The sequence below is a fragment of the Narcine bancroftii genome, chromosome 10 (assembly GCF_036971445.1).
Source record: "Narcine bancroftii isolate sNarBan1 chromosome 10, sNarBan1.hap1, whole genome shotgun sequence".
In the NCBI taxonomy this organism is placed as follows: Eukaryota; Metazoa; Chordata; class Chondrichthyes; order Torpediniformes; family Narcinidae; genus Narcine; species Narcine bancroftii.
The window spans coordinates 15,180,864-15,205,331 of NC_091478.1; the positions used below are offsets into that span (position 1 = coordinate 15,180,864).

At 38.7% G+C, this 24,468-nt stretch overlaps 1 protein-coding gene across 7 annotated transcripts in view; it reads right to left on the bottom strand.

The window, feature by feature from the left end:
- The window catches only part of ablim1b (actin binding LIM protein 1b), a 284,014-nt gene that overhangs the window by 138,813 nt on the left and 120,733 nt on the right, over positions 1-24,468 (bottom strand). For all 7 annotated transcript variants that reach the window (XM_069900020.1, XM_069900019.1, XM_069900018.1 and 4 more), the window contains exon 3: positions 1,695-1,878. In XM_069900020.1, the coding sequence (XP_069756121.1) occupies positions 1,695-1,878 (184 nt within the window). The remainder of the gene's footprint in view (positions 1-1,694; positions 1,879-24,468) is intronic.

The following is a 24,468-nucleotide window of genomic DNA, read 5'->3' on the forward strand; positions in this document are numbered from 1 at the left end:
TATTGAGTATTTATTATATTTATCATATTACCATTACAACATTCGGACCAAAGTTTCATTTTTTAATCTGTATATTTAAATCCTCTTCCTAACATTGTTTAATTTGTACATTCCTTTATCATTTTTATTATTTTGTGGGGTGGGAGTAATTTTGGGGGTAGGAGGGATGGGGAGAAAATGGAAAATGTCACTATATATGAATTTATGTACATAAAGCATATAGTTTTAAATTATTGTGACATTAAATTAAAAATTTTAAAAAGAAACCGGAAAATACACTTATCCGGCATCTACCAATCCCCACTGGTCCTGGAATCAAGGGGGTGTTACTCTACATGACATATCTAACATTCAAGATCCACAAGGCATGCACTCAACAGAGACTATTGCATTCCACAGGGGTTAACAAAGCAGTTACAAAGTTTTCATTGTCCAGATACATTTTTAACTTTCACACTCGAAGTGAAATGCTGCAGCTATTCTGTGAACGGTTTTGGGAGAATGGCAATTCCAAGGATAGGTTTGCAGAAGCTCAAGATGCATTTTCTGGCCTTTGTGACCATAAAGATGGCACAACTTGTTACTTCTTTGGGTTTTATTTGGCTTACTGACTTCTACTTGGCTGGCCTGGTGTGAAAATTAGGAAAACCTCTAGAATGCCAAAAGTTATTTTCCACAAGCAGTTGTATCTACCCACCCAATTTGTGCCTAACATCTCTGGGTTTCCTATTACTGAACGAGCATTAAAATCAGAATAAAATATAATAGACAAGCACGAACTCTTATGAGCAAATACTTGCAAAACTGACACAGCTTCTATTATAGACAGATACAACAGACTTAAAAATGTTACTGTGAACAAGGAGAAACTATACTCTTTGACAGCAGTCAGAAACAAAGTTAATTTGATGACCAGAGTGTGAGGACAGCATCTCAACATGTTGCACGGGTTTTGCTGACAACATCAGGACTTTGTTGCTGAGAAGTGTTTAGCAGAACACCTGCACATTTACCTGTTTTAATGGAAATATGATTAAATATTTGACAAAGACAAAAATCACAGAGCAGAGAATAAAGGTGAGAGTTTCAGGTTACAAAATGCAACTCATCTCTGCACATTGGCCAACTAGCCTACATCTATACTACAAATCCTACTAGTACCATGGTTTTGGTGATCAAGGACGATACTCATGTTAACACAACATCAATCCAGAAGACCACGCAGTGCTTTAAACTTGCCCTGTCAACAAGTTGGATCTTGCTGATCTATGCGAGCCTCAACTCCTTTTTACAAACAGAACATTGCAGCACCACAAGGCCCTTCAGCCCACAAAATTGTGCTGACCAAATACATTTTTCTGCATCAGTTCTCCATGATTCTTAATTCATTCATCTTTCAACTATTCATCCATTACTTTCTGAAATATATCCAAGATCTGGCCTCCACCAGCCTTGTGGGGAGATAATTCCAGAGTTTAACTACAGTCCAAAAGAAATTTTGACATGCCTCGGCTTTAAATGACAACCCTTATTTTGCAGATAAATCTCCTCATTCATGACTCTCCCGCTTGGGAAGACATCTCAATATTGAGGACCTTGCATGTTTGAATAACCACACCCTTCATCTAAACTCTAACAGTTCTCGTCACCCTCCCTCCCCCATCCAGGGCGTCCCACATCACACATCAACTTACTTGCATATGGAGCAGACAAAGCATTTTGGGTGATAGGTCTTCCCTAGTGCTGTGACCACTTCCCCCTCCACGAACTCTCCACAGCCCTGGCATCGTGTTCCATAGAGTCGTTGATAGTCCAGAGAGCAAAGGTAATCATTGTTCTTCATGAAAAATCCACCCTTGGCCAGGTCACAGCCACAAACTGGAAACAATATGTAAAGAAAGTGACATTAGGTGAATAATTGTTAATCAACAACTTTACGCAAACAAAGCCTTCATGTGAACATACAGTCATAGGGAGAGAAAAATAGTTGCCTTTCAGAATTGAGAGATAGCCATCAACTGAATTCCAAATTGTTCTGCAATGTTTAATCAATTGTAGTTTATTAGCAGCACACAACCTGTGGAATTTACTAACATCATTCAAATGAAGTCCAATGGAAGAGAGTTAACTTATGTTATTTATTGAAGACGATCCAATGAGAAATGGATTACATGTACTGGGAGTACAACTTCTCATAATGCAAAATTCTTCGTGTTGCCAAAATATTGCAATTCACTATACCACACCTCGAGGGTGCTGCCATCTAATTAATATCAATTTATTGCAAAAGCAGGAAACTTTTCGTTTAATGCATTGTCTAGTGATGTTTGGATGAAGCTTATCTTTTTTAAAATATTGTTGAAAATGCGTGGATAAAACAGAACAAGCTTCACCGTACGAATAGCCCATGTGAACTGGTGCCATTTTAACTGCATTACCAGTGTAACACTATGCACATTTTTGAGTCAAGAAGGTACTTTTTGCAGTCAGGTGGGTGAACTATCCAAATGTTAAACCATTTTCTCTCAATAAGAGTTGTCGGTTGTATATTTATAGCATTTTGAGACAGATTTGGAGTTCCACCCACCTACACGAAATAACATTCCAATCGTTCACTTCATTTTAATTTATTCATCTCAAAATAAATCTCAAATCAAAAACTATTAGCACGTTTGAAAATTTTGTGAACAGCATACCATATCCTTTGCAAACAACCTTGTAATATTAGATCAAGAAATGTTTTAAAGCCTGGAGACTCATTTTTGTCTTTGTTAGTCAAGATGTTCCTGCTGGGTCAGTTCCCAATGACACATTTGTATGGGGTTATTCAAGGAAAACAGGACCCATATTCCTTTGCTCAAAAGATGTGATTAATAAAAACACGGTTTTAAGGAAAAAGGAAAAACAGGTCGGTCAATTTTCAAAACAAATTTGCAAATGTTTCATGATGTTTTGTTCAAAGCTCGTGAATGAGGATACATCCCCAAGCATTGTTGATATTCTCTTCAATTGGTTCATCACAAGTTTTGGGAAATTTCATCTTGATTCTTGATACCAATACTTTCACAGCTCTTAGCTACCTGTTGTACGAAATGTGAAAAATAATGGTCCTAATTATTTTTTTTTTTAAAAAGTGGGAATTATGCGAAGACTGAATTGAAGCGAATTATAAACATTAACTTTAAACTCAACTTGGTGCTCAAAGCAAAGCTTACATTTTAGTTTCACAAATTACTGTTGCCAAACGGTCTCTATTCTCATCTAAATCACATTTCCATGGTTGCAGTGAAACTCCAACAAGCACTTCTTGGGTGCGTGTTCCTCCATAAAACTTGTTCACCTTTAACCCAGAATACATTAACTTAGCATTTTTTGCATACCGAGCAAGCCACTTTACTTAATTGAAGGACATTGGGAAAAAAAAATCCAACTTCACACTGCTCATTGCGATTGAAAACTTGTGCTGTCTGTATGTAGGTCAGCTGATTGTACCCCAAATGGTCCCACACTTCCCATGGCACCTATTTGGCCCCACCTCAGAAGTTAAGAGAAGAACAAGATGCACAACTTCAGGTTTCTGTTTACAATCACTTCAGCTGAAGCAAATATCAAACAATTAGATTATGGAATGAATGGCAGAGTGGCCAACTTTGCAGATGATATGAAGACAGATGGAGAAGAAAGTATTTTGAGGAAACAGGGAGGGTACAGAAGAACTTGGACAGATTAGGAGAAAGGGCAGAGAAGTGACATAAAATACAATGTCCAGAAAGTTTATGGTCATGCATTCTGGTAGAAGAGATATATCAGCAGACTATTTTCTAAATGCCGAGAAAATTGAAAATTCCCAGATGCAGAGGGACCTGGGAGCCTTTGCGCAGGATACCCTGAAGGCAAACTGAATGCAATGCTGGCATTCATTTCAAAAGGAATAGATTAACAAGGATGTGATGTTCAGGCTGTTGTAAGGCAGTGGTGAGAACAGTTCTGGGCTCCTCATTTAAGAAAGGATGTGCTGACATCATAGAGGGTTCAGAAAAGGTCCACAAGGATGATTCTAGGAATGAAAGGATCACACTTGATGCTCTTGGTCTGTGTTCATTGGAATTTTGGAGAATGATGGGGATCTCATGGAAACATTGAATGTTGAAAGGCATGGATGTAGTAGATATAGAAATGTTGTTTCCCCATGGTGGGAAACTCAGACAAGAGGGCACAACTTCAGAATTGAAGGGCATCCATTTAAAACAAAAATATGGAGGAATTTCTTTAGCCAGAGGGTGGCAAATCTGGGGAATTTGTTGCCACATCATTGTGCAAGATTGAAAGGTTCTTGATTAACTAGGGATTTAGAGGTTATGGGGAGAAGCCCAGACAGTGGACTTCAGCTCATGATGAAATGGCAGAGCAGACTTGATGGGCTACTCCCATGTCTTATGGTCTGAAAGTAGTGTATAACAGAAGAATAAAGTTTATTCCAATTCAGGCTCTCCTTGATTGCCTATCCATTGTATTGTTCATATCGCTTGGTAGTAGGGGTCATATACACAATACCAATTGAATCACCTCCAGAATCACAGTCTGTGACAAGTTCAACAGGGTAGGAAATAAATCCATTTCCCTCACAATATCAACAAGCAATGTATAGAAATAGCATTCACAATTTACCCTCAAGAAACAGGCATTGGCGAGCTGTAGCTTGACATCTGACATCAATGTATAATTTCGTAAGTCACTGCAGTATTCGCGTGGCCCAAAAACCATTGGCCCTCCTTCAGGAAGGGTGCCATGCATTCAACGTCTTCACTATTCACTTATTAAATGCCTACCAGAGGCAGTACATCGGATATAATCTAACCAGTTTACTCTAACTGGGAGAGAAGTTGACCTCCAACTATATCAATCACCAAGTACTTCACACAAGTCAAGCATGATGTGGTTAGCACCACACATATGGTTTATTTTTATCCTTTGTTTCCAATATCCCCAGCTATTTTTGAGAGCATGATGCATCATTCAACGTGACCCAAAACATTTTGAGCACCTTTCAACCAATCAACCCTCTGATTGCTTCCAAGTGATTTGTCTGCCTGTTGTCTAACTTTTTTCATATTGTGAGGAATACTCACAATATTCCCACTCCATCTTTATTTCTTATAACTGAAGATAAATTTAAAATTAAAATTATGGAAAATTGTGTGCTGCCAAAACGAGTAATAGCGAACACTGGAGCTAAAAATGCCAAAAGCTTTGTAATTATTTAAGTGAATGCCTTTTTTCCAACATCACAATCAATCCAAAACTTTAAGCAACTTGTTGATCTCTCATTGAGCTCAACTGTCAACAGATATGATAACAGGAGCTAAAATTTCCCGATTTTCCTAAGTAATTGAGCAGTTCCTCTGACAGGATGGGTCAGTATTATGGCCCATTGGAAGTCCACATTGTCAGAGGCCACAGAGCAGAAAATATTATTTCTAAAAACTCAGTATTTCCACATTACTAAATCCTATCTTTGTGTGAAAGGTCAGAATTCTTTCCGAAGACAAATACAACTCAACTGTATTTATTAAGACTTATTTTTAGTTCCTTATTAACGTGAGAATCAGAAGTTAAAAGATTATCCCAAGTTTTCCAGATAGAGATAAAGGCCCAAAATACAAAATCTTGCAGATGCTAGAAATGTGAATTTAAAATAAACAAAATGCAGGAGCTACTCATTAGTAAAAGCAGCACTGGAAGACTGAAAGGAACAATCAGTTTGAAAGGGCGCACAAAATCAGTGAACCGGTGCGGACTCGAAAGGCCAACGTGGCCTGTTTCCGCTCCGTAAATGGTTATATGATACAGAATTTTTAAGATCGCCTAGGAATCGGAACCTATCACAGATTTCCAACCATGTAAATAGTATGTTATGTATATAGTTGTGGATAGTTTGTGTAGTTTTGTAGTTTCAATAAACTTTTGTAAAAAGGATCAAAACCTTCTCAGAAGAGATCAATGCAAGATGTAGAAATATCTCCATTCAGAGTAACATGGCTTCTTGCGTCAGGATCAAAGTCATTCTTCCAAAATGTTAACTCCATTTCTGTTTGCATTTGTGATGGAAACTTTACAGTTTGTTACCAAGGAGAATTATTGTAAAACTGTGCTTAATCCGCGCATATCAGACCTTTTCCACTGAACTCGAGTATTTGCATGCTGCAGCGGTAATAAAGATTGTTAATTTGTCACAAAATACCTGGTACAGTAAGAAGGGAATTACACTGCAGAGAAAGAGTTACGATTTCCCCAGAAATAGTCTTGTGGAGTACCTTTCATTTAAGACTTGGCATGGCCTAAAATTCCAACTGAGCGCTCAGTAGATGGACAAGATCTTGGGCAGAAAACAGATTACCCTGGTTTCACAATCAAGAGAGAAGGAAATACACAATTGTCTTGCCTGTGACTCCTCACTCAAAGGGAGCAGGTACAAAAAAAAAGCTCCGGGCCCAAAGAAATGCACGTGGAAAGAAAGATTTAATAGAACTCTCACCAGTCGAGAGTTCTAAAAGGTTGGAATGAAATATTCAGGGAAGGTTAATGAAAATTAGTTTATTATAATATAGAGTAATATCACCTTTAACCAAAATTCAAGCAACTGGCAGCCTCCAGCAACCGACAAAAAAGTCACAGAAAATAAATGGGTAAAAAAAAGTTTAACACTGGTGCCCCAATGATTAGTTCATCAGTCATGCCGCACAGTATCAAGCAAATGGTAACTTCACTGATCCAGCATCGAACAATACCCACAGGTGCCAGGGGTTTACTGTACATTATACAATGTACATATGCACTGAAATTATTATTCGCTGAGGCCAAACAGGAACTTGATAAAATACTTTAAAAATGGAATACCTTTCTAAGCAATGGGAACGGTTCTAGTCAGAATCATTTTCTTTTAAGGCTGACATTCGAGGATCAGGTAGCCCTCGGAAAAATGCAAGAGATGGATCTGCGTGGAGGCACTCGCAAAATGTCACAATGCTCTCGCACAATTGGAGTGCAGTATTTAGTATACAGGGGCTCAGCGTTTCATTGTTGAAGATACAAGCTGGTTCAAAAAAAAATACAAGTTCATGTTTGTGACCTGGCCAACCCAATGGGCCAATACTTCCAGAAAGAAGAGTTTTGGTAATTTAGGAAAAATTCTGAAGATTGTTTCTTTCAAAAACTCACAAGATAAAAGGACAGGCCACCAAGCTTGTTCTGTCATTTCTTAACTCTGTTTGTTAAATATATGCATTTAAGTTTGATTTAAATATGTTTTTTAAGTCTGATATCTTAGTATTAATTACTTTTCTTTTTGTTAGTATTTTAATCAGTTATGTTTTTGTTTTTTTTTGTAAGTGGGTTTTTTTCTCATATATATTAACTTTATTAATTCTTCACTCTTTATTTTGGGGGGAAAGGGGGGTTGGACTAATTTGAATTGGGTTATTAATGTGTAATAATTATTGGGGAGGGTATAGTTTATTTAGATTACTGATACTGTATTGTAATTTTATTATTTTATTCTTAATTTTTTAAAATGTAATCCTATATGTTATTCAAGTTATAAAATCTTAAATAAAGTTAAAAAAAAGCCTGTTCTGTCATTCAATGGCCTCCTCTGTTCCAGATGCCTATAGCCTGATCTTTCAAAAGTTGATTGACCTCCACTTTAAATACTTCTAACGACCTAACCCCCACAACTCTCTGGGGCAAAGGATTCCAGAGATTCTCTACCCTCTCTGGAATTTCTACATAGCTAATTTTTTTTTAAAATGACTGACCACTTGTATTAAAAATATCTTCCCTTTTTCAAGATTCTCCCTCTCATGAAAACATTTCCACAGCCCCCAATCCCAGTCATGCCCCTTTAGACTCTTACATCTTCACATATAGAAGTAACCAATTTCTATTCATCTGTACACAATTAGGGAATTTATCAGTGGAAATGAATCATTGTTCAGTTCATTGATGTTGGAGTACTGCCAATCATAGTCCATCATGCATTTTAAAACCTTGCAATAATAATAGCTATGAGATTTATTGCCTATTAATTCCAAGATTACATCTCCAAAAATCCAATGATTAATTAGGAAAATGACCTGCTATGGCTCAGGAGCAAGAGAAAATAATTACTTAAGTAATTTCTGGCAGCGATGCATTCAATCAGAAATATAGATCTTGCATACAAATCAAAGGCTGGAAATATTATCTACAGGAAACCACGGCTTAGATTTCACAAACACAATTCCCCGAGGTCACCTTTGATCACCAGTATGAAAATCGGTCAGCAATAGGTCATTTGTATGGATGTGACATTCCTTCAGTGCTCAACACTCCTCAGTCAATGGTACTGTTGCAAATGCACAGATACCAAACAGACTGTGGCGAAGAACATGGACCACACCAAAGGAACGGTAATGACTTGGGCCAATACCATTGTACTGTCGGACAGTGAAATGTGAAAAAAAACCCAGCAAAGTGCATGCATCAAGAAAATTCTCATCCCAAAGGGACTTAGATATGCATTTTTCAGATGTATGAAACATCTGTGGGATAAAAGAATTTAACAAGCTTTTACAAACAATTTAATTTCAGTATGGTTTGAGTAATTGATCTGATTAGCCAATCATCTTTTACAATTGGATCAAGGCACATCGCTTCCATCTCTGTCCAAATCTTGTTTCAGTAATAATGGTCTTCCAGCCCAGTGATGGTTCTATCCATTTCCACTAGCATCTGTATAATTAGCTAGAAGGCACATATTTTGTACGGAATTCTCCAAAACTTAAAAAAAATTCATTATAAATTCAATAATTGAGAATATGGAAATTATTCATTTGTTCAACCAACACAAGGCAGCTCATTTCTCATCACACTAGTTTCAACAATAAAACTGGATTCACCAAATCGAGAGGGGAAAAAAGTTGGAAAAGTTGCAAATAAAATCTGGCTTTGAAGCTGTTAACTCTCCAGGATTCCCTGGTGTAAGAGGTTTGACCAAATTATATTTGATTGAAACAAAAGTCTGATGGCGTTAAAAACTCTCAGAAATGCTGGAGAGACTCAGCTGGTCTTCGCAACATCCATTGGAGGTAAAGATATATTGCCGAGGTTTGGGCCCAAGCCCTTCTTCAAAGTACAAGGAAGGTGTCAGAATAAAGACTGGCAGGGGGTTTATTGGATATGACAAAAGGTATGATCAGTGAGAGTTTGTTTTCGCTTTGTGAAAGGAAACAGAGTAAAAAGGGGAGGAAGGCCTTTCTATAGAGGGAAACTAGTGAATGAAAAGGCAGATATTCTCCAACTTTACAATGATTCACTTACCTTCATAAAAGATCTAAGGGCGAATTCAGCAGGTGAATTCCAATCTGTCTGGAGGGTACACTCAGAGGTGGAGCAAAGTTGCTTCACCTCCTGCATAAAAGGATTACAGGTGAAAGCAGCTCCAGACAAGAAAGCAAGATAATTGGCATTGCGCTGACAGCCTCGTTGCCCCATCACTGAGCGGCTGGTGAAGCTGTCAGGCTGCGTTCGCTAACACCACCCCTCTGCCTCACACCGTCTTGGAGGGGCTGAAGTACCACTTCTCCAGCCACCCCGTCGTCTCTTCATTCAGCCAGATGTCCTGCCCTTGATGGGGTTCTCAGGCACCGGCAAGGGGGGGGGGGGCTCTCAGGCACCGGCAAAAGGGGGAGGGGGCTTTCAGGCACCGGCAAAAGGGAGGAGGGGGATCTCAGGCACCAGCAAAAGGGAGGAGGGGGATCTCAGGCACCGGCAGGGGGGTTTGCTTACAGCAAGCAGAGCAGTATGGCAATGGGACTATCAGAAAGCAGGATGGTGGCATTATTGTGCTATATATCGTGCCCCTTTTGTCCTGAGAAGCCAGTGTGCTGTTCTGGGCTACATAAAAGGACTGCGCCATCCACCTTTTCAGTCCTCAGTGTAAAAGGTAGATTCATCTTTGTTTAAAAAAAAACTTGAGCACACATAAATGCAGCTTTTGTGCATTAAAAAAAAAGCCCTTCAGAGACACAGAAATGGCAACGGGGGGAAAGAAGCAGCCTATGGGATTAAACCTTGAGCCATCCCATTTGAATCAAGTTTCACTTTACTTTCACAGTCCCATGAAGGATACACCAGCCCAACATAAATCTTCATCCGCGAAGCCAAGCCAAAGAACCCCTCCCACACAAACCCTCCTCCACCGTTTCCCATCCCTTCCCGTTGTTATGTCCCCCAAGCTCTCTGTTGGAGCAGTCACAGAGCAACCACCACCAAGTTCTGGAAAGTCAACCACATGAGTAAAGTCAACCACTTATTCCATTGGAGGAAAATATAACAAATGATGAAATTTTAAAACATAAAAACCCCAGAAAATACAAATAGCCAGACCATCAAACAGCATCAATGGAAAGGGAAACAGTTACACTAACCAAAAGATAGCTTGCCTCACTATGAGGCTCCTATGGGTAAACAAATGTATCAACTTTAAGCAGGTAGATACAACACTCAGGACTGTCAGAAAAGCACAAGTCCTAACCTGGTCTGGCCGTTATACAATTCTGCTGAAACAATCAGCTTGCAACACATCTTAGTTAGTCCTCAGGATATAAATTTGTTGAATTAAAGGCACTTAAGACCAATCAAAAATTGTAACCTCGTCAGTTATCCACAGCAAGATTTTCTCAATGGCACATTTCTCACCATAAAATGATTTCAAAGCATTTTGCACGAAGATGAAAAAAAATTTGACAATGAGCCAAACTAAGTGCGAATGGACAAGGTTACAAAAAGAAAAATCCTGCTGGAAGGCCAAGTTTAAAGGAGCATCTTAAAGGAGATGGAGACAAAATAAATTTAAGAGTCTCGAGGTGGCTGAAAACAGCACAGTAATAATGCAGAAATTAAAATCAAGTCGCCAAGAGCAATTTTTTTAAATGTGGGCAGAGGGGTGGGAAGAGACTGGGGTTGAATAACTCAATAGAATGTTAGGCTGTGGTTTGAAAACAAGAATGGAAACTTTATAAATTATGATGTTACTTAATTGAGAGAAAATGTAAGTCAGTTAGTACAGTATTAATGCACGAATAGGTCAGTTGAACAAACAAATGAAACACATTTTCAGCATGGTATGGGTTTTAGTACAGATGGACGAGCCAGAGATGCGTGAAGGGAATGTTGATCTCCTGCTGAGTCAACAGCTGGCACAAGGCATCAATCCAACCTTCAAACCAAGACAAACAAAACCCATGGGGAAGTCAATATTTCTACTCTTCTATCAGCCATTATGAGAGAAGTATAAGTGTAACATCTACAAATTAGGTCATTATCTCTTCCACAAGCAACCCAAGTGACAGAACATGCTGCTTATTCCATTGCTATTATTTAAATTAGGCAACATGTTGAAATCAACTGCGGTAGAGGCTCAAAATAAGCTGCTTTTATATTGCTGTTGTCTCAGTTTATTCTGGAACAGTGACATCTTTAAGTGGAGCAAAGGCGTTTTATGTTTTTAAATCCAGCATCTTTAAAAAAAAAAGCACAGTAACAGCTTGGATGGTAATTCCTTGAGCTGGAACTGGGGATGGCCATGGAATAAGGCATGGTTCGGACATAGAAGAGAAGACATTTCCTTACCCTGGTGGCTGTGAGATTCACACACTTTTGAATAACGAGGGATTCAGAGAAAATGGGGACAAAGAAATGACTCATCACCCACAAATCCCATTTTCTTCCTTTAGCTTTCACACTCAAAATCAGGTGCCTTCACTAATGCAAACTTTATTGGTTATTTCACTCAGAATCAATGCTAACATTATTTTCCTCTCTGCTTTGTGGGCAGCCAGGACTATCATTGTCTTCTGCATCAATCTGACTTTCCTTGAGCCTTTCATCCCTTTCCATCTGCTTGGCCCACCGAGTTCTTCCAGCGCCTGTACTTTCTCATTTCACCACCCACCCCCCCCTCCCCCCCCCCCACCCCTCCCCCCCCCACACCCCCCCCCCCCCCCCCCCCCAAGTATCCGGTCAAGCAGCAAGTTGAAGAGAAACAACTGGCAACATGGAGGAAATACATGTCAGGTCACAACCTACAACGCCTTTAATTCAACCATTTGGAGGAAACTCTCCAGAACAGGGTTCAAGCTCCTCAGACACCAGTGTGTTTGGAGAAGACCTCCCAACCGTTCACACCAACAGTTACTGCCATACACTCACCTCAAGGTCTGCTTGACTCTTGAGCAAGAGATTTCTGAACCTTCCACCCAACACACCCCTCCGCCTCCATAAGGGATATTGCTTGGCCAAAAAACCATGCTGGAAAATTAGTTAAGTGCATAAGGAGAAAAGGGATGAAAGAATATGAAGCTGGGAGTTAGAGAAAACGAGTACAGAGAGAGGCAAAGCATCAGATTTACTTACTTTTCTCCTCTTTCTTTTTCGTCGATAAAAATTTTCTCATCTTTCTTTGAAATTGAAGAAACATTTCTCATCGTAAATGATAAAACAATGAGTACTGGGATCCAACACAAGGAAGCAAATCCAGTGAAATTGAAAGCCGATCATCCACTTTGAAAGCACCCCAACTTCAAACAATTTTCATGGACAAATTGCAGGGAACAAGTCTACCACAGACCCAGAGTTTCAAACCAACTGTCAGATTAAAGGCTCTTGTTCCACCAGAAATAATTAGTTTCCACATAAATAGCTCCAAGTAGCTAACTAATTATTTTCAAGTAGCAAAATGGCAAAAGGCTTTGGCAAACCATCACATTCACTTCTGTTGCACCTGTCAATTTCAGCAGACACAGGAACCCGATACTCTACTGCTCAATAAATGCAGAACTTATCTGCAGTGGAGGGACCCAAGTAAATTGGGGAAGGGTGGGAGGAGGAAGAAAATTAAGTGTCTTGTTAGAGAATAAATTGGTAAAAATTGAGTCATACAATTCACTGCCATGAGATGTCATCATCCTGTTTAATGGCATACATGGTTGCAAAATACGATTGGTTGGAGAGAAAACTTCCAACATGATTGTTTTGAGACTTTGAAATGCCATTTATCTTGTATATTATCTAAATTTCTGACTTAGGTTTACCAGTTACAATTGATCAGTTAAGATTTGCTCTGAAGAGGCTGTGAGAGACCTGATAGAAGTGAATAAGATCATAAGGAGGCAGAAATAGAACAGATAGTCAAAGAAGTGGCAAATGAAATATAATGTTGGAAAGTGTATGGTCATGCACATTGGTAAAAGGATTAAAAGGCAGATTATTATTTGGATGGGAGTGATGCTAAGTGGGAGAATGGATCAGCTCATAATGGAATAACAGAGTGGACTTGATGGGCCAAATGGCACACTTCTTATGGCAGAACCATTTGAACCAAGGTAGGGCACCAAAAAGAAGAGTGCAATAGCTTAAATTGAGAGGAAGTTTTAAAGATAATTCTTTCCCCTTACTGAATGTTTTGCATTTGGGACTCTTTTCCAGTGAAGGAATCAGATACAATCAAAATATTTAAAGGATATTCAGACAAGTATTTGAATAGATTGACCATAGAAAGATGTGGACCTAATTGGAACAAACAATTAATATTGATTAGCAAAAGGTTTGATGTGGGCTTGGTGGACCAAAGAGCCTGCCTTGTTATCCATCTCTGACTACACAGGAGTTGTGTTTAGCAGTCCCATCTCCTTACTTGGATTTCACAACCCCCCCACCCCCCCAACCACTTTGTCCAAAACTAGAAAAATTCCCCCCACAAATTTACTTAGCCATTTTAAATGGTCCAACGTGGTCTCACACAAGAAATTAATTAAAGCAAAACAAAATACAACTAAATCAATTTTCTGCACTTAAATTTAACCCTCCAGTCAAGGTTAATAAGCACACTTAAATGAACTAAGTCCCACTATGTATGACAGCAATGCTTGGCATAAAATGGAGGGAAGATGTGAAGTATACCCAGCCCTTCTGCACAGGACATTTCAGATTATTGTTAGAGTACATACGCGACATCACATACAAACCAAAGATTCTTTTTCCTGTGGGCGAGGCGAGGCAGAATTACCTCTTAATGGTCATGTACACATGTAAACAAAGGAAGAAATGTAAACAAAGGAAGAAATGTAAACAAACAGACTGTGCAATGTAGAGAATAATAAAAATAAAATGCAAAAGTAAGAATCCATAATGCTAGACTAGCGACGATTAATTATAATTTTATTCATCAGCTATATTTAACGCTGGAGAAATTTAAAAAATTTGGTCTTAGTAAGTTGGATTCTTGTTTTCGATGTGATCAGACGGCCAATACTCTTTTGCATACTGTTTGGCTTTGTGATCGATTGCAACAGTTTTGGAAAGGTATTCAATCTATTTATATAATATATATAATATCCATCTTGTATTAGATCCCGATATATTTTTATTAGGGAACATGCAATCATTAATTGATTTAGGTTTAGAGGATTATCAGATTTCCTTTATCTATTTAGCTTTAGTCGTGACTAAGAAATGTATAGCACTTACTTGGAAAGATAGAAATATATTAACTTTAGATAAGTGGTATTTGGAGATGAAATTTTGTTTGACCATGGAAAGGATATCTTTTTCAATTCAGGATAAGATGTCTTTTTATAAGTTAAAGTGGACTCCGTTTGCTAATTATATGCATTTAAGTTTAATTTAAATATATGTTTAAGTGTGATATTTTAGTATTGATAAAATTTTGTTTTGTTGTTAGAATTTTTTTTTAGGTTAAGTTTTATCTCCTTTTTTGTAAGTGAGTATTTTTTTTCCCATATATAATATTGTTAATTTTATTAACTCTTCACTCTATTTTTTTGGGGGGAGGGCTGGACTAATTTTAAGTTAGATTACTAATATTGTGTTACAATTAACAGGGGGGGGGGGTTATTTTGTGTAGTTTTCTGATGTAATATTGTAATCATACCATTTTATTTTTTTTTATTTTTCTTTAAATGTAATTCTCTATTGTATTCATGTTATAAAATTTTAAATAAAGTCTTCAAAAAAAAAATCCATAATGGAGTTTGTGGTTAAGGAGCCTGATGGTGGAGTAGGAGCAGCTGTTCCTGAACCTGGTGGGGCGAGTCTTGTGGCACCTAGACCTTTTTCCTGATGGTAGCAGTGAAAACAAAGTGTGTGCTGTGTGGTGTGGATCCTTGATTGCTGCTGCTGCTCTCTGCTAGCAGCTTTCCCTGTTGATATTCTCGATGGAGGGGAGGGAATTGCCTGTGATGTCCTGGGCTGTGTCCACTGTTTTTTGGTGGGCTTTACATTTGTGCTCAGACTCAAGATGCTGCAAGCATAACAGCAAACAAAGAGCTAGGTTGTGCTACATTTTGACCTCCAACTCAATTGCTTACTTCCACACTGGCAAGCTTTGGAACAAATTAACTCATCCTCTCCATATGCTGCCAATTGCATTGAAGAGTAGTGTGATGCAGTCCATTGCTATCAGATGTTTAGAAAGAGCAACTATGAAGCAATATTTGTTGGGGATAATCAGACCAAGAACCACAGATGCAATTGAAATCCATTCTAATATGTTAAACCCTTTTGTGGTCAGGCAGCCTCTGTGGAGAGAGAAGTATAGAGAAGTGTGTATTTTAGCAGAGTGCCTCGGCAAGAGATTGAGAACCCAGCTCTGTTTCAAAATGGCATCCACCCATGAAACAGAGAAAGCTTGAGATAAACACTGCATTTAAAAATGGACAACTCCAAAAATACTGCATTCCCTTTGACAAAACAGGTGGTCCTCAACTTACAATGGGGTTACGTTCTGATAAACCCATCAAAAAGTCCTGTCGAAAAAGAATACAAGTGTACCTTGTATAACACCAGCAGTGCTGCACCAGTCCTCACACTGATCCCACTGCCCCACTCTCTTCTGACAGCTCTGTATCATTCCCCACACTGATCCCACTGCCCTGCTCTCTTCTGACAGCACTGTATCATTCCCACACTGATCCCACTGCCCCACTCTCTTCCGACAGCACTGTATCATTCCCCACACTGATCCCATTGCCCCACTCTCTTCCGACAGCACTGTATCATTCCCCACACTGATCCCACTGCCCTGCTCTCACCCGACAGTGCTGTATCAGTCCCTGCAAGCTTTCCGACTAAACTAAAAGTAGTGATTGATCAAGGGGGCAACAAAGATTTCACCCAAAAGGAATTAAGGGTGTTTATTGGAAAAATCAACGATTCTTGTGATGACCTTACTTTAACATATTACATGAAAGTAAATAATGAGAGTCACACTATTGTACCACTGTAACTTTGAAAAATCATGTCGGATGAACGCAAGCAGGGGAGCACCTGTATTAAGATTTTGGTGTTTCTGCATCTGAAAAATTGGGATTGAATCCACAACCTGAAGTAAAAGAGCCACCCTTTGTATCGAAGTAAAATGCAGTTTCGCAAAAGTACAGCTTTAATAATAATTAGTGGCCTTTCCAACCACAACATTTATCTCAGATACTGCACAATGAATCCTATTGTGCAAAGAGACAAAAATGGGAGAAATATAGCTACAAGATTTTTTTAAAGATCCATTCTTTGAAAGAAGTGGTGTTCCAGCTTGAAACAATGTTGTCTTGCTCATCCACCCATTGACTAATTCATTGCTGTCCCAGTATTTGTCCATTCGTCCAAAACAAGCAAAGACTATTTTGTTCTGGCCTTTCAAATTCTTCCCTCTACAATATTTCCAAGGGAGAAATTGCAACAATGAAATTGTTGGCAACCTCTCAAAGTTGGGATACAAAGTTACATCCAAATGAAACAATGTAATTCAATCCACTGATTGTAATAAATCCATAAAGCAAATGGTCTGCACAGAACTGTTGAATGTCCTAAAAGTTCTAGGCAGAAAGTGTTTGGTTATGTATGTTTTTTTTTAAATCTTAGCTTTAAGTCAATGACTAAAGCTTTCCTGAGTTTTCTAAATTTAGTTGCAACATTGTTGAAAGCAGAAATTAAAATTAGAAAACCATAAATGCCTTCCAAGAATATTTAAATTTGTCGTTCATCACTTCAGGCAAAACACATTTCAGAAATTGTTGACTTGCTTCGAATAAACCTTTCAAGAGGACTCAAAGATACTTCATTGGTTGGTTCAAAAATATCAGACCACACTCTCAAGAATCGTGACTCCACAGCTGATTAGATCCAAATAGGATGTGAATTAAATTAGTAGATGCAGCAGGTTTAGTAGAGCCCTTTATTCAGGCTGCAGTTCAGAGAAAAATGATTCCTTTCCTGTCATTTTGTTGTAGCTTGAGAGAAACTGTTCTCCATATAATTCAAGTTTGACCTTCAAAAGATGCCGCTGAAATAGCAGAGTGATTTAGGCGAATGAAATCTAATCGAGATCAACAATTAAAATCCCACCAGAACAGCTGGTGAGTTTAAATTCAGTTATTTGAGTAACCAATTAAAGGTCAAAATTTTTACTGGCTACCCTGAATTGGTGTGAAGGGGGGGGGGGGGGGGGGGGGACATAATCCCAGCAATCTGATTGACATTGACTATTCTCTGAAATGTTGCAGAAAATCAGTCTGTTCAAGGAGTCATCAATCTGGCCTTGCTCACACCCGCAATCCATAACTTAGTGGTTTTTAAACTGCCCCCCTAAACTCACACTCTACCTTAAGCAATCCCTAAGTCATAATTGCTTAAGGTGGGATGTGAATGTAAAGAAATAGGTTTGAAAGCCCTGTTTTAATCGTACCTAATTGAATCGCTATGTGCACGGTTTCATAACTCCAAAGGAAATGGGCCAATGACAATTTTTCTCAAGCAAAATATTTCAGTAACAATTGGGTCTAGAGCAGTGATTCTCAACCTTCCTTCCCCAGTTACATACCACCTTAAGCAATCCCTTACTAATCACAGAGCACTCATGGCAGAGGGATTGCTTAAGGTGGAATGTGAGTTACAGGGGCAGTTTGAAAACTACTGCCATAAGTAAAAAAAAACAAAAAAAGACTGAAGCATAATGGAAGAGAGCAGAACCTTTCATATTCAAAATTTTCAGTGACCTTCCTCCCAAAGGTCATGTGCTTTGCCACTGAAATGATCAAGGTAGGATCTGCAAAGAGTGAAAGAATTTCCAATTTCAGGTAAATGGCCTTTCATCTGAACTGGGGACGTTAAACAGATTGTAGAGGAGGAATTGTTTATTGTTTTAAAATGCAGTGAGAAGCTCAACTTTGCAAGCTATTCGTTCAATCCAACTGTTACAACAGGAAACATTGATTAAGTGCCTCAGTAAAACAAAAAGAATATAAATGAAATCTTTCAAAGACTACGATGAACTATTACAACATCATCAGTGGGGAAAAAGTGGGTAGCATGGCTTGTTGGGAAGCACGCCGAGGATAATGGATGGGAGTTACTCAGAGAAACATCGGATGTTAACTTCAGCTATGAGAATGACATTTAACTTTTCTATTGCTTGTTACATTTTAGTCTACACTGCCCAATATAGACTAGTACTTGTCCGACAAATAAAACAATACTCGTGAAAGAATTCCAGTTCTGTATGATACCATCATAAAGTACTCTAATTGGTTTCTCATCATTGCAAAACTTCACTGATCAAATCTACAATACATTTATGGAAAACGTATAAACAAAAGGAAGCAATAACTTCATACCCATCATGAGATGGTTACAAAAGAGAATAAAAATGGGAAATAAAGGATTAATGTAAATGGGGTGGTTGATGATCAGCACAGACTCAAGGGACCGAAGGGTCTGCTTCTATACTGTGTGTCAAAATCTGTGGAATGGAAGACCTTCCATCGGCTATTGCCAAATGACCATAGTGAGTTGGCTCTCTCTCTCAGTATTCCATTTGTGGCATCTTCCCAAGTCATCAAGTGCTGCTAGGCACATTAATGCAATAATTCTTATACTGGTACCACTTCAATAGAGAACCAGGCATTTCTTATCATTTCAGTGGCTCGATTGGCTCTCTTATTAAGTACATTAACTCTAGAAAAACAGAGTTTGAGCGAGCAATTCACGGAGGAAGGAAGTGACCCAATGAAAGTTTTGTGCTACTGTTATCAGAGTACAATGGCAGTGGAGATAAATCAATTTTAGAATTTTAAAGGCATTTGAAAGTTGCTGGAACACGACTCGATATTCCAGCATCTTTTGATTGTGATCTTAAGTAATTTTTGACATTTTCTCTGACTGACATTCAGATTAATTGCTCAAGTCACATTAAGCAGTTTAAAACAATTTTATCCTGCAAATTTATCACATTCCCTGAAATTGCAGTGTATTATTCCCTGAAATTGCAGTGTATTATATTAGATGAAGTGACATTTCTTAAACCGTTACCCAGATTCCCTCATCCACAATAACACCACATCTCCAAATGGAACAACAGGAGAGATATTTACTGATACTTCCATTTCTATCCCCCAAGTATCATTGCATTACAGCCAAGTTGTTCAGCAATATTCTGGGCCAGAGATTCTTCATGCTTATTACATGTCCCTGACAATACAGAAAGCACTAATGTAACACTAATGGACCAAAAACACGAATACAGGTACTTGCATTAGAGATACACGCAAACAAACACAATTCCCATATTCATCACGCGTACCATGAAACATTCACCCATGCTCCTGCTAAATTTTGGCTGTCCTTGTTAAATTGGCAGCTGCTGGGTGATTTTGCCTGTATATCACTGTTTGCAAAGCTCTGTACATCTTTAAGAGAAGTACAGTTATTTCCAGCATCTTTTGATTGTGACCTTAAGTAATTCTTGACATTTTCTCTTATCAGCTTTTGAGGATTTGGTGACTGTGCTAAAAATAGAAACCGCATGGTGACAAATGCAGCCTCGGTTGACTCCAGCTGCATATTTATGGTCCTGGAAAAGAGAAAATTTGAGGATGGAGATCTCAGAATGTCAGCAAAGAGGATTTCACTTCCCAGGATTTGACATTACATGTAATTACATTTATAGCACTTAAAGTCGAGCAAAATCTTGTTGAGTTGGGAAAGTGTGCACAGTGAATTCTTTTAAATGAATTGGTTACTGTAAATTTCCATTGGTGAATGGTAACATCTTGTAGGGGGAATAACCTGGAACCAGTGAGGCATCTGATGATTGGCATGGCCTTGGGTCAAAATATCTTACTCTATGCTGCATGACTGCAAACCCCTCCATCCTTACCAGGAAGCAAATATTTCATAGTATTCACAGATTCACACAAGAAAAATCAGAGCCCACCTGGGCCAACATTCAGTGCTCAAAGTGCATCAAATTACGGTTAAACTCCTCCTGGTGCCCGGCAGCTATGGGGATTGGTAGACGCCGGATAAGTGAAATTTCCAGTTGCTTGAAATTGTGAAAAATAAATAGGTAAAAAAAAATACAGAATTAAAATGAGCACAAGGGGCATCAATCTGTATTTTTTTAACCTATTGATTTTCTGCAATTATTTTGCCAGTTACTTGAAGCTGCTGGTTGCTTGAATTCCAGATAACAGGAGTTTTACAGTACCAACATACACAAAATGAATTATGAAGCATGGGAGGATTTCTGATTTAAATATTACCACATTGATGACTAAAGCCAAAAGCATATTGTTAATGTGACATCAGGCAGCATTTACTTTCCTCTCACAAATTACCAGTGGCATGTTTCACATTATTGCCTTTCAATCTAGACAAAGCACAAGATTCCAACCCAACACTAATCAATTCCAGGCTTCTGAGATAACGAAGAAAACTGATAATAGCAAATGGGTCATTATTTTGCACACGAGCTGACACATGGTAACCTCCATCCCACTCTGCCACCCACAACAAAATGTGGGGAGAGCAAAGCATAATGAGCAAAAGAAAATCACAAAAATTGAACCCATCCTAATATCAAGTGCCTGTTTGTTATTTGTACAGTACAAGATTAAATGGTGTGGCTGTGTTCCCCGTTATGTCAAAAATTGAATGCAAATGGAAGTACATACCAATGTGACGATAACCACCTGGGTTTTCCAATGCTCCGAGCGGATTGCGGTAACTTCAGTCAGATAGCCAATGCCCAGGATTGAGAGCACCCCACTCCCATCCTCTGATTAGTGCTGCAAACAGGCTCCCTCCTTGTGAATGTTGGGGTTAAGGAGAGGAGAGAATGCAAAGACAGCTACATTTGACAGCTCACAAGACAATCTTCGTTTTTATGGAGCGATGCAACCGGGTGAACAAGAAAAAAAAGGTGGACTTACTTTTATGGAGAAGGCCTATAAGGCAGCTCCAGTATTGCTTTTTATGGAGAGCAGTGAAGGGGTGTCCTCCGGAGCTGAGGGAGGTGGGGTAAGTGGTACAGTTGTGCCACCCGTCACCATGAGGTTGAACGCTCATGCCAAGCAATGGCCATCTCAGTTACCTATAATTCCCACATGCAGCTGGAATCGCTCTGGGTAATGAAGACGGCCATTGATCCTGCATTAAAACAAAGAGCACACTCTGCCGGGCTTCACAACAGCCTTATCTGCCTCCTTCCAGCCCAGCTTGGTGAATGAGCAAAGGGCAGAAGGGGAATGGGAAGAGGACATTTCTGGGTGGCAGGAAGGAGCTCTAATCCCAGCACCAATCATTGTGATGTCATGAGTCCAACCCAAAGCAGCCGCCTTCAGTGGCAGTGCCCTTATGGAGTGACATCCAACTGGATGGTATTAACATTGATTTCTCCAGTTTCTTCTCCCTAACCCTCTGCCTCCTTTCCTCCATCTCGTTTCATCTTGCCCTCTCCATTCTCAGAGCTAGAATTCTCATTCTCCATTTTCCCTGTTCTCTCATGCCCTCCCTCCCTTATCCACCTATTACCTGTGCTCTTCCCCTTGCCCCAACTTTTTTTTTTTGCTGACCTACATTTTACTCATACCTTGATGAAGGGCTCAAGCCCGAAATGTTGGTTACAGATCTTTATCATTGATAATATAAAATACACTGTTTGACCTTTTTTTTTAAACTCCAAGATTCAGTATTTAGGTTACACTGACAAATATATTTTTTCAGATGCAAAATGGCAGAGCTCTAGTATTCTCAATGGTAGCAGTGCAAATCCTGCTCACAGCTCCACACACTATTAATACAACTTCTGTGGAGATTACTTGGTTGATAGATTCAGGTAGAAACACTGGCACTCCTCAACATTTTTCCTGAAACAGAAGGACAGCCCTTCAGAGAGATGTCAAGGTCAAAATTTCTCCATGCAAGGTTATGCCTCAGTCCTTGCATGAAGAGAAATTACTGCTGCTATTTCAGAGCCTCTGACCGTCTGATTTCAGTGAAGTAAACTTTGTAGGGGACTATTACGGCTAATTTGGTGAACGTGATTTGAAAAAAAAACAAAGCTTAAGTGTTAAATATTTATACATATTCACCATTGAGCTATTTCAGGCACAACCCTGGAATAATGCAACTCTCTTTCATACAGGCTCTTTGTTGCATCAGGAGATAACGTGCAGTGATATCAAAACCTTTAAAATGGCTCATATTCAGCAAATGCCTATTTTCTTCCTCACCCTCAACATGGTACGGATACATGGTAAAGGAACGTCCTGAAACGTAGAACTTCCGGCTGTGCATTCAACATGTGCCAAATGAAAATGATGGGAGTCCAGCAAAAGACACATCTTTAAACAGAAGTAAAACTACTTACATTTACTATCCCTTTTGTTAGTCATAATACCGTGAAACCGATCACTGAGCTGCTGCTTCACAGCTCGAACCATCTCCCTGCAGCCCTGATTGCCAGTGCTGTTTGCACAGAGTTTATGTATCCTCTCAATGACGACTTAGATTTCCTCAGTTTGCTCCCACAACCCAAAAACTTGCTGGTTGACAGGTGAATTGGTCACTGCAAATTGCCACAGATACGTAGGTGAGTGGTACAATATGGTGGGGAAGGGGAAAATAAAATGGCGAACAGCTGGCTTGATGGACAGTGCAAACTTGATGGGCAGATAGGTCTCGTTCCATATTGCATGGGTGAGATAATCTCTTGCACTTTCATTAGTTTTATAAATATTCAACAGATTGTCAGAGCCGATAAATTCCTTCTTTGCTTCCGATTGACTAATATAATTTTGATTCAGTTGGACGAAGAGACATTTAATGCATTTATGTCATTATAGTGCAAGGTTTTATGACCCATTAACCATCAATCTCACAATAAAATATCATGAGTTTTGATGTGTCCTATCATCATGGAATATTGCATTGTAATAATGCAATTGGTCACTGATGCCCAAAATATTAATTTCATAATGTTCAGAGCAAATCAATTTGTTTGCATTTTTCCTTCCTCATCTTAAGACCAAATGATTGCAGTATTAGTAATTGGAAAGTAGTATCTCTTCCTGCGGATCGTACGATTGCTTTTCTTACACTAATGGCTAGAAGATCTATACTATTGAATTGGAAAGAGGTTAATCCTCCCACTGTTTTCCAATGGTTTACCCAAACTATACTATGTTTAAATTTAGAGAAAATTAGAAACTCTGTCTATGAATCCCCTTCTAAGTTTGAGTTAACCTGGTGACCATTTATTCAATATTTTCATTTGTGGTGAGTTGATCTGGCTCTGTTTTCTTTCTATGATTATGTATGATAATTGGGCTGTAAGATGAGATCGGAGTGATCGGCGTGGTTTAGCTACATCTGTAGGGTTTTTTTTAAAGTTTTTTTAATTCAGATTTGTTTTTTCTTCTTTTTTGGGTTTTTTTTTCTCTTTTTTCATATATTGTTATTAATTATATCTTTTTTTTAGAGATAGTTCACACCCTAAACTGATCTAAATTTTTTTTATGATATATTTTTATTTTGTAATATTATTGTTTAATATCTCTGTATTAATTCATTACTTACTATGTATTTTTTATATCTCTTTAAACTGTATGTGTTTATAAATTATAATAATAATAAAAAGATTGAAAAAGAAAAGGAAACTACTTTAATTCAGACACTGCAGTCTTTGTTCACCATGCATCAGTCTTCATTGACAGGACAGCAATTGAGAGGGTGAGTACCTTTAAGTTTCTGGGAGACCATATAGAAAAGGATCACTCCTGGAGACAACACAATGGTGAAGGTAGGACACCAATGCGTCGACTTTCCAAGTCTGAGGAGATTTTGACTATTCGATCAAACTACTACACATTCACCTTGGAAAGTATACTTACTGATTTCATCATGGCATCCCGTGATGGAAACCTGAATCTTTTGGATTGCAGAAAGCAGCAGGAAGTGGCAAACCTAGCAAAGTCCATCCTGGACATTGACCTCCCATCCATCTATGTGAAACACTCCCTCAAGATGACCGCTGACATAATGAAGGATCCCCATCACCCAGGACACAATCTTTTCTCA